At 40.6% G+C, this 12,011-nt stretch overlaps 1 protein-coding gene across 1 annotated transcript in view; it reads right to left on the bottom strand.

Moving 5' to 3' along the window:
- Positions 1-7,322: 7,322 nt before the first annotated feature.
- The window catches only part of LOC147425561 (uncharacterized), a 24,053-nt gene continuing 19,364 nt past the window's right edge, over positions 7,323-12,011 (bottom strand). The window contains exon 2 of the mRNA XM_086500332.1: positions 7,323-8,612. Coding sequence (XP_086356458.1) covers positions 8,211-8,612 — 402 coding nt within the window. The 3' untranslated portion in view covers positions 7,323-8,210. The remainder of the gene's footprint in view (positions 8,613-12,011) is intronic.

The raw sequence follows: 12,011 nt of genomic DNA, 5'->3' as shown, positions 1-12,011 counted from the left end.
CTCTTTATTGATTTAGGAGCCATGGGCTTAGAATTGGATGATGCTTCATATAGAGATCTTTTGGAAGATGATTCATAAACATTTTGCCGTTATGAAGTTTTTTGGTCGTGTAATCCATTCACCTCTCTCTCCCTCGTGTTCCTCTCTTTAGATTTGAGAATGTGCTCAATTATGCTAATCAATTGACAATGATTATTTTAGCTGTAACCAAGTGTAATATTATATTCCCCATCTCCTTCTCCCCCCTCTTTCTCTTTCTCTCTCTCTCTCTCTCTCTCTCTCTCTCTCTCTCTCTCTCTCTCTCTCTCTCTCTCTCTCTCTCTCTTTCGTTCTCTTCTTTTTTATATTTCAAAATTATATACAATATTCTTTAATTTTTATTGAGAGGAGGGAAACACCAAAATTTCAAGGGGGGGAGGTGAGCCAGAATTAGAAAGTTTTGGTGCTAAATTAGGGTAGCAGATATAAAAACTGTAATGAGCATGGTAATAACAGCGGTAATAACAGCCGATAAAGTCACGGTAATACTTTAAACACACAAACCCTCCTCTCTCTTGTTTCTCTCAATGAATTTACTCCTTCTCTCTACAAAACGCAGTAAAACAGCATAGTAAACACTTGGAGATTTTCATAGTGACGTTGTAGAGGTTCTCTCTCTTCCTTGTTTGTCTTTCTCTCTCTCCCCCATTCCCTCCCTCTCTCTCTCTCTCATGATTCTTCCAGTTCAACTCCAGGTGAGAGCAATGGAAAAATCCATTACCTCCGTGTGCAGTTAGCATTTCTCTCTCTAAAGCTCTCATGATCAACAAATTGAATTCAAAGGAGATTGAATTGCACTCGCTCTCTTTCTTCCCTCTATAAAATAATCCTTTTCTACTATCTCTGAGTACTCTCTACTTCTTCCCTCCATAGCTAGCTTTCCCTGCTTGCAGCAGTCACCATTACACATTCTCTCTCTAATTTGTTTGACTAGCTAACAAATATGTCATTCAATCATCCTCCACTACAAGACATTACTAATAGGCCAAAATGATATCGATTAAACATTGATTTGTAGTAGGAGTATGCTACTATTTAACCTGATACATCTAATCCCAATGTTGTAGATTAGCTACGGAGTGTTGGGTGTAACGTAATAAACTTATGGGTTGATGGCCACATTTAGCATGGCGATCCAATGACCAATGCATCACCACCCTCTCATAACGTCACTGAGCTACTATGTTTTATTGGAGATGGAAGAGATGGACTATTTGGCTTTTGCTACAGATTGTATTTAGCTTTTGATAATGAAAGGTAAGCAAGTAAACATCTCTTTGTTGCCTATTCGTCATTGCAAGAGAAGTACATTAAAGATCTACATCAAGTTAGAGAGGAATCCAATGAGAAGACGAAGCAGCAGAACAATGAGATGGTAAACCTCAATAAAAAAGTACAGCATCTAAAAAAAGAGCATGTGTGTCGGTTACATATACATTCAACTACAACACACTTCACGTAATATGCATCGGTGAATCGATCATCTCACACACATTTCCCTTGGCTACCACATTCATAAGCACAAAAGACAAGTGATAAATATGCTATCGTCAAGTGGTGGATCTCGAAAGAAACGTGTCTGTCACACTCGATAAGGATACAAATGCAGCATCTGATTTCCTACATTTTTGCAATTTGTTATAACTTCATTTCAATAGGTAGAAACTTGGCTCAGATGGTGATGAGTATCAATTCCAGTGCTCAACTGATAGAACGTGCTTTACTACAGCATGTCATCAAGCCAAAGGAGTTGGTAGAGCTACTGGATGATCCGTCCAACACTAACATTGCCAATGTTTTGCACCAAAATTATTTACATGAGCTAAAGAGCATTGTGCTGCCTCAAGATATGATGGAGGTGTGTGACAATGCATGAATAAGTTTCAAGGCCTAAGAAGCTTTGTACAGAATTGTCACACTAGGTCATGTTGCAAAAGGTTGTTGCCAATGCCTTACAATGTCAGTGTTGCGGAACAATGTGCCAATAATGATATTGCGAGCTTGTTGGGTGGATTTCAGTATGTGGATTATACCATGCTATTAGAAGACAAAAAATACTTCCTCTACAATGAGTTCAATAGTGTGTATCTTTACTTGTTGACGCTCCAAGAGTGAATGATAAGATTTTATGGGTTGACACAGGAAGAGTGTGATGGCAAAGTTATATTTGTAATGAAGCTTGATGAGTGTCAGATTGTAAAAGGTAAACGGATTGAAAATATAAGGGCTATGTTGATAAAAAGATCCTTGGTGGGTATCGATGTCGAGCCAAATGCCAATGAGAAGAAAAACACATGTTATGTGTGTGGTCAAAGAAGAACATTTGGCGGCTGGTAGCTTTTCATCTCACGCACAAGACACATGAGTCCTTGAAATGGTATTTCAATCACACCCCAATTATTGACGTCATTCAGAAACAAGAAGAAGGACAAAGATTGCAGGTTTGAGGTCTTGGTACGTTCCATGTTGAGTGGTATTTGGCAGGAGACTTGAAAACACTTAAGTGTATGTTAGGGTGCAAGCAAGGTGCAATGACCCTCTTTCCATGCATTTATTGCTACCATAGTAAAGTCTCAACGGGAACTAAGGGCAAGGGTGCAACGGCCAACAAGTTGAAAGGTGGTAAGGGTAAGGGTGGCAAAGTTGCAGTAACGATGGTTTCAAGGTATCCCTAGTTGTGACCAGCAAGTCCCCCCTAAAATCGATACATGGATGATCCAAATTGGGATCCTATTATTCTGATACCACCGATAAATGTGCATGTATGCATCCTTCATGCCCGTCTACGTATTCTTGACATGATTCTTATTCTCCATATTAACTATGCTTGGAATATGGAGCCATTAGAAAGAAGAGAAGAGTATATAAGAGAACTCGAGTCTATTCTATCGAGTGTTGGTCTACATGGGGGTACAATTGAGGTATCAAATGACAAGAAGGCATCTAGAAGTACACATCATCGCCCTAATAAAGTATGTATGGGTGGTAGTAAACCTAGGAATATGCTCCCAGACTATTCTAACTCCCAAAGTCCCAATGAGTTTCAATTGTGGAAAAAGGTGTGTGACATTACCACCTATAGAGGTAAGGAAGCAACCCTAGGAATTAAGCGTGCTCATGTGTGGCAATTTGTTGATGATATTTTTTGTCTCCTTGAAAAGGCAAAGATAACATGTGATGAAATATCCACCTTAAAGTTTGTAATCAATAGTTTCACTGCACAAATGGTGGATTCCTTTGGGGATACACACATAACACATTACATGGTGGGTTGAACATTTCTTTTTGTAGTCAAAATGCATCTTTGTGAAGTAAAGTTTGTTTGTTTTTTTCCAGCACATTCCTTTTGCACATAGTGCATTTTTTCTTGACACCTACGTTTCATTAGGCATCTGGAGTAGCCAAGGAATGGAGCGCTCACATTATCAAGCAAAAGTATTGTATTTTAAAAAACATGCGATGGAGGTGGAAGGAAAAAGAGCAATGCCCTTCACAAGACGTTCAATTGGTTCTACAGAGGTTTAGCAAAGAGAGAGAGAAAGAAGACTAGAGGGAAAATAAGTTAGAAATGTAAAATAGGAAAAGTGGTTAGCGTGAGGTGATCAAAATCATATCATGATTTGAGGGCAAAAGATCGATTATGGCACTAGTTGGAGACAAGGCGGTGTGATGACAAGCGTTGGTTGGAAACCTAATAAATTTTAGACACTAACCATTTCTATTGTAATGCCAAGTGATTCGTTGAGGTCCCAATCAATAGTCCCATGGGTCAAGTTTTGTCTATTTTGGTGTTGTTTTTAATTTTAAGTGGTTTTATTGAGTTTTTAATTTTAAAGAAAACTTTAAGTACTATATAAGTCAAAAATAACAACTTAAAGTTCATTTCTTGTTTGTACATTCTAGAAAATCCTCTCGAGCCCAAACAAGCACACACTCAATATCTTGCACCACATGGACGATACATAGGAGCAAACCACTACACACAATAATGACATCATTGCGACTAACACCATGGAAAATCTACAACCAATACCCCATGCAGAACCCATCCCTTCAAATCCACCACATCCCGCTCCAGACACCCAACAACCTCCCCAACCTTCAAATTGAGATGATCAAACCACCATGTGACACCGCATAGCTCTACTGAATCCCCCACCAATCTCATCTCTAAACAGATCCACACAATAAACAAGAGGAAGTGAAGAGGAATATCGGGCTTCGTTGCTTAATGAGGAGCCCTTGCCTGCTGTCATAGCACCTTGAGCTCAAGCAACCGCGACAACTACGTTGCAAAAATTTCCCCCGCGGGTCAAAAAAAGGGTGATAAAAGTAATACCAGGTGACCCTATTTATGAAGCACGAGAATCTAAGAGGAGGAGGAGAATGGAAGAGGTTGAAAAAAAAAACATGCAATTGAGAAAGAAGCACAGAGAATGCAGGAAGAACAGAGGAGAGAGAGGGAGTAAGAGGAATGGAAAAAAGGCGAGGCCGAGAGAGCTCACTTGGATAATTTATAAGAAGGAGTAGAGGTAGAGAGCAGAGTGGAAGAGGATTGAGCTCAAGCCGCCCAACAAGAGAAGGTGAGGAGCAATAGGCCTTCAAAAATTCCTCAAAGAGAAAAACAGTGTGCTAAGAAGAAAAAGGACAAGCTCACACCCAAAGAGTAATTAGCCCAAGAGGGAAAAGTAAAAAAATGACCCTCCTCAATGGACAAGGCAAGCGGCTCCTCCACCGCTGTCAATAGCACATAAGAAGTGGAAAAGGAGGCTAGGCCCAACTGCTTTATGTGAGATCCGAAAGTATTAGAAGAGCACTAAGCCAATAATTCCAAAAGCATCCTTCTCTCAGATGTTGAGACAGATAAGGGATGAATACAGAGATTCGGTTACATGCATACAATGTGTGACTTTATTGGTCCTACAGGATGCTACGGACGACATTTTGGTGCAACTGTTCTAGGATGGAATTTCCTGTATGGTGCGTGCTAAGAAAGTTACCCTAAAAATACAGATTTAGCTCTAGCAAACAACTTACGAAATGAAGGGTTCCTCCACAAGAATTAGTTTATCCCATGTAACCTCTCTTTATGAGATTTGTAATCTTTTCATATAGTATCAATGAGTTGAATTTCTACCATTTTGTGTATTTGTAATACTTGATTGTGTACATTGTGTTCTTTAAGTATTTGAATTGATCAAGTTGTTAAATTTAAACTCTCCTCAACCATTAAAGCACCTGGCGGATAGGGACGCCTCTTAGTGATTGTTTTTTACAAATCAAGGCAACATGGGGAGCATATTGAGGCCCAGAGACCACCACAATGCACGACAGCACTCATTGGCATGACACGGTGCAAAAAAATTCCCTTTGCACCACATCAAATCTCCTCCCTTTGTGTTGAGGCACCGCTGTGCATTGTGGTGGTCTTGCAGCCTTTGTACGCTCCCCCCATTGCCTTGTTTTGTAAAAAATTCAGAGGGAGGTGTCCCCCATCCATCGGGTGCTTGAATGGTCGAGTAGAATGTCCTTTGGATTTTTCACCCCTTGACCTAGGCTAAAGGCACAATGGGAGAGGATTGACCAAGGATGCTTGCCTATAAAGACATACAATGAAGCCTCCCGATCCACCAATATACATTTGTGAGCATTAAGGGTAATGGAATCTTAAATGAGGATGGCGCTCAATTCTTTGTACTTGAGAAGCTCCATGGTACCATGCTCAGAGAACTCTGTTTGAGAAACTCAAAGAATGGATGGCTCCAAGTGGTTCAGGTAGTGCACACAAGGAGCTATCCCTGCCCATAGGCACGTTGCGAGAACCTCCAATACACTTTGCAAGCTTATCAACATGAAATGCGGTCTGCAAAAAAGTTTGAACGACTTCAACACTTGTTCTAAGGAATAATAGACAATTCACTGAGTTAGAAAAAGTTTACTTCAGTTTCTTAATCCATCTCTTTAAGAGTTTTGCTTGTAAGGTCAATGCTAGAGACATCATATCCAACCATAGTGATTAGTATTTTGTGTGGATGGAAAGTGCTTTTTGGGATGCTTTCATAAAATGAGGCACATGATTTGAAATCTATAAGTGTAGTTTCCAATGTTTGCACCAACTACTATTCATTTCTACTGGGGAGGAAAGAGAGGCTTGTTGTGAGACCTTGGTCTTCAAAGTCAAATTGAAGTTTGACCTTCTCTTGCTTTCCACTGGGATCCTTCATGCCCGCATAGATAGCAGGCATTAAAAGTGACTCATCTTCTTTGAGCCCTAGTGTTTTGGCAATGTCATTGAGGAACAAGAAGTGGCGACCATCCACCACCACTACATTCAAAGTGAGAATTTTGAGGTCAGGGACTTCCTCCAACATCTCATCTCCCTCTATCATCCAATCATCCTCCTTAGTGGAGTTGGGCTCTTGTGAGAAGACGAGTGCCATAGATGCTTCAGCCTGCTTATCAACCTGTTCAATAAATACATTTGATTCTTCCACAATGATCACACGTGATATTTGGCTAGCCTTATCTTTTGATGGTTTTCCCTTCTCCATGCCCTCAAGCACAAGCAAGACCAGAACCATGTCCCACAAAATGAATTTATTGCCTATGCACCCCATGCCCAAGTTTATGAGGTCATCCTCATCCTCTGTATTGTAGTCCCGTTCAATGATCACTTTAAAACACCTCAATAAGAAAAAGCAAAAGTTTTTGTCAGCCGCATAGATATGTTTGAGAAAATTCAGTGAACCACGCCATGTCGTATCCCTCGAAGAATATTGCATATTCTTCAATGCACTACGCCATGTATTTAAGAAAGTTTTGAATGCCTCTGCATGAAGGTTGGCAGTGGCATGCATGTCAATCATCCCCTCAAACACATTGACTCCTTCATGTGATATGCAAGTCCTACCTTTTCTAGTTGTGTGAGAAGTGCATCCGAAGACATTTCCATAGGTTCTATCGCGAAGAAGATGAGAAGAGAGCTGAAAGCTAGATGTTTGTGAATGTGAGAAATGAAGTTTAAAACCTAAAAATCCACTTATATACCCAATGTCACTTTTTAAAAAAACTTAAAATTAACGTCAAATTAACTTAAAACACAAAATCACGTGACAAGGCATTGAAAAATAGAAACATTGTAAGCATTTATGCTCCAAATTTTAAAAAAATGCACATTCCAATCAAAATCTTGAACAAATTGAGGATGAAAAAGTATGCGTAGAGACTAGATTCTAAACACCATATGTATTAATGGGAGCAAAATCTGCGTCAATTACAAGATTTCACATAGATACATCGCAAAAATGCAATAGTTGCACACAAGAATCTCTTCTCTTTTCTATAACGAACAACCTTTTTGTTGATTACAAAGACATATTGCTTGGGCAAGGTATATCTGAGATTAAGATACTTGTGAAGGTGTTTGAAGGGCCAGTCATTATTCATCAAGATGTCGGGCACTACATTGTTGTGGAGGCATATTTGTAGGTCAACTGATTCACTAGAAGCAACATCAGAGTCTAGTGCCTCCCATTCTCCCTTCGTCACCTTCCATCTTCTGTAGGGAAAGACCATTGACAAGCTTTTCTTTGCAATATGATATTTGCACACCACATTCTTATCAACTATAGAGCACTTGATTCTATCGCGTTGGTGGTTGACCACCTTAGTCTCCCATCCAACTGCAAGAAAGCCGTTGATCCCACTTCCCCCTTTGCAAGTCCACATTGTTGGTGTTTGTTGAACACTCTACAGTCAAAAGATAAGCACAAACGCAAACACAAACACATGAAGAGACCTAAAACATGCTAGGGAAGCTTTGTGGGAACCACAGGTACACTTCATTGCTGCATGCACATCCACCTCAATTCTCCTTTTGGTTGTCGTGATCAAGGCACTATATGGCTTAGGCCATTCCTAATTCTAAAAGGTTGGCGAGTGAATAGGAGAATGATTACCATATCCAGTTTACCTGGGCGTGACATAAGTATGGTTATAAAAATAGTGTCATGTGAGCCAAGCTCATGATCAGAGGATGGACAACCAACATAGAGCAGCTTGCCAAGGTTAGCGTGGATGACCTCAAATGTTCTTGTGAAGGATTCTATTGGCTCCCACTCTACAAAATCAGATGGAAAAACATATGCAAACATGAACAAGCAATGGAAACCTCAAAGCAACATATACGGCAGAAATAAAAAATAGACAATCAAGGAACTTGACATAGGAGTGCAATTACAATTTGCACAAAACCTTGATGGAGCCATTGCTATCTCTAACTTTAGTTGTGAAGAAACATACACATGTTGCATCTTAGCAAGACGCTTGACATCATGTGTTTTCTTAAACTCCATGATTCTTCCCTTCCAATGGTGTGCTTGAGAAGCCATGTGTATGTTTGAGACCTTGTGTGCACCTCTTGAGCTGGGATGAATTGTCACGCACATCAATCGTTTGAACTCCATCATCACCCAATATCCATTATCATCTTGTAGATTGCTACATGAAATGGAGTCAACCACAATCCTAGGTCGTCGAATTCTTGATGATTCCATGGGGAACAGTGGCACAACCTGCAGAAAAACACTTATGATTAATCTATGCACATACATGTTCTCAGTTGCACAAAGAGCAAGATTCTTGATGGTACGCAAAGACCGTTATGCCACCTACTGTTATACAGATCCACATGCAAGTTTCCTTAACCGGGAAGATAATGTTGCAAAGCTTGACAGGGAAGTAGATCCTCCCTAGAGAGCTTAATGGAGAAGGAGCTAGAAACTTGTTGAGGAGAGATATAGCAGAAGGATATGTTGCATATCTTCAACTTTAGGTAGAGGTGTGTAGTGAGGTTCATGGAGCCTTTGACATGATTCCACGTAACAATTTGTGGAGAAGGATGGAAGAACTCCAAGTGCCAAGTGAGTTTATGCTTGCGGTTTCTCGAATCTATGAGAAGGTGATTTGTCAATTGCGCATGGGAAGAGAAATTTCAGAAATTTTTGTAAGCACTATTGGGGTTAAACAAGGATGTCCATTGTCACCAACTCTCTTTGGTCTATGCATAGATCAATTGGAACAAATGGTACTTGAATTTATGCAAGAAGAAGGCATTGAAGAGGTCACTATTTGCAATGCGGTAATCATGCTTTTGTTGTATAAGGATGATGTAGTGCTTCTAGCACACACTTTAGAAGATGCACAAAAGCTTATGGTTGTCCTTGAGATCTTTTGCTTGCATAGTGGGCTGATTGTAAATGAATCCAAAACAAAGGTTATGCTTGTGAAAACCAACCATAAGGAGAAGCCATGCATTGTGTACAACAACGAGACACTTGAAGTTGTTGAGAGCTTTAAGTACCTTGGCCTTGAGGTTCCATCCAATCACAAGTGGCATGAATGTGCTATGCGTCGTTTGGAAGCGGGAAAGAGAGCATATTATGCATTTGAGAACATATGTAATGCGGGAAACATCAAGTGTTGGGTTCTCAAGAAGTATCTTTTTGATGCATTGGTGACACCGGTTCTTCTTTATGGAGTTGAAGTGTGGGGCGGGAGCATCTCAAAGTCTACTTGGAAAGAGTTTGAGAATGTCCAAAAGCGTTTTCTTACAAACTTTCTCCAAGTTAAGACACAAACACCATATATGCTCCTACTTCTTGAGTCGGGATCTCTTCCAATTGAGGTTATGGGCATGGAAAGGGTTGTGGAGTACATGATAAAGATGCGTCAAAACCCCTCACATCGACTTCCTACAATTGCATGGGAAGCAAGCAAAAAAGTTCAAAAGACGCATAAAAGCAAGATCTTGAGCACGGGATGGATGCAAGACATAAAGAAGTGGTTTGAGAGATGGGATGCATTACACTTGCTACATGATGCTTCAATTGACTCTCAAGTGAATGAAGCTTTTCTACAACGCCAATGTATTACGGCTTGGGAGAAATCCGGTGGGTCACGCTTCATACACTACACCACCTATATTGCCCCCAACTACAAAACCATCTTCTTCGCTGAGAGAGGGAACCGTACTCACACTTACATGCTTGAGCCTATTCCCTTGTCCACGATACGCACTATCGCAGCAATTCGGCTTAGCTCCCATTTCCTTCGATGCGAGATAGGGCGTTGGGGCAATGGAGAAGAGTCAAATCGATTGTGCACATTATGCCTCACTGCAAGTTCGAGAGTCTGAGTACCACACACTACTAGAGTGCTCAGCTTTTGATCACATCCGAACTTGCTTCTCTCACATTTTCAGCCAAAACTTAGACCTGCACACTTTCCTCTCCCAGCCAAAGTGTGGGCTCTCCATTGCGACTCTCATCACTACAATTTTGGAGCATCGAGAGTCACTCATCAGCCATACACATACTACATCACATGTAACTTTGGTCCCATAGGTCATATTTGACCTCCGAGGACGATAATAAAATCTATCTATCTATCTATCTCTCTCTCTGTCTACGTACCCTATCTCTCATTCTTTCTCTCTCGATCTCGCTCTCGCTTTCTCCCTTTCTCTCTCTCTCGATATCGCTCTCGCTATCTCTCTTTCTCTCTCTATTTTCCTATTTCCCTCTCTCTCTCTATCCTCTCTCTCTCTCTCTCTCTCTCTCTCTCTCTCTCTCTTGGTATCATTGCAAGAGACCGTAAACAAACAAGGCGAAGACTTACGAGCACTTGCAATGGAGAATGGCACACTAAGGGTACTTGTGGTTGAGAATGAAAATCTCAAGAGGACACTTGAGATGCAAACAACACGTTTGATGCAACTTGAAGAGGAAGTCAAGGAATGTAAACGCTCTCTTGTGGACTTGAATGCTTTGAAGGAGCGGATGAGCAAAGTAGAGCATGACCATGTATTGAAAGAGGAGAAATTTGATACTATGAGCCGGGATGTATGCGACATGAAAAATGTATGCACAAACAAGTCTTGGGCTGATGTATGTGGTAGCAATGTGGTTTCTAATTCCTCACTCATGCAAGCTATGGTTCAAACAAAGAATGTTGAGAATGTGGATGTGGAGGAGTTGAAGGAACGGGAGCGACGTTCCAAGAACATTGTTATTCGTGGAATTCCCGAAGAGAAGTTAGAGACACCTCCTTCTCTTGCCATTGTTATTGAAGATTTCTTCAAAACCCACTTTGGCATGTCCGGAGTTATGGTCTATGGAGCACATAGAGTGGGGAAGCAAGGAGCTCCTCGCTCGGGAGAACGGCCAATTGTATGCACCATGCCGGATGAGACCAAGCGAAAGATTATCCTTGATAATAGTTGGATCTATTTGAGGGATACAAAATATTTTGTATGTGAAGATCGCACTATTAAGCAACAAAATATGCGTCGCAAGGCATATGAGGAAAAGAATAATAAAAACAAGGAGATCTCTCATGAAGAAAATGTGCCCAAGGAGGAGGCAAGTCTCTCAAGCAAATAGGGATGCGTGACCTATGAGACCGAGTTACAATTGAAAATATGCTTTTGGAATTGTAATGGATACCCATGGAATGCGGGGGTTGGCATTGATGAACTAACAAGCAAAGCCGATGTTGTACTTCTTGTTGAAACTTGGGAGCATGATACACAAAGGATTGACGGCTTGGAGGATTACAATGTACATTCATTGATGTGGTCAAAGAATCTCAAGCAACGAAGAGGACAAGGAGGGTTAGCATGTATGGTTAAGAAAGGATTGGAAGATTTTGTATCAATTGTGAAAGATGACAAGTACAAACGTTATGTATGGCTGAAAATTATGACACCAAAAAGAGCACCCATTTTTGTAGCCGGTTGCTACATTCCTCATCATGATTCTCCCTTTTATGCTTGCATGGATAGAGATCAACCATTTTCTGATTTGGAAGAGGACATTGCTTATTTCAAAGGTGAAGGTGATGTTATTGTATTTGGGGATATGAATGCTCGCACAAAAACATTGCAACATGATACTCAACAATTTGATATGCCA

Source organism: Adiantum capillus-veneris, chromosome 25 (assembly GCF_014529385.1).
Source record: "Adiantum capillus-veneris isolate H3 chromosome 25, ASM1452938v2, whole genome shotgun sequence".
NCBI lineage: Eukaryota > Viridiplantae > Streptophyta > Polypodiopsida > Polypodiales > Pteridaceae > Adiantum > Adiantum capillus-veneris.
This window is presented reverse-complemented; position numbering and strand designations above follow the sequence as displayed.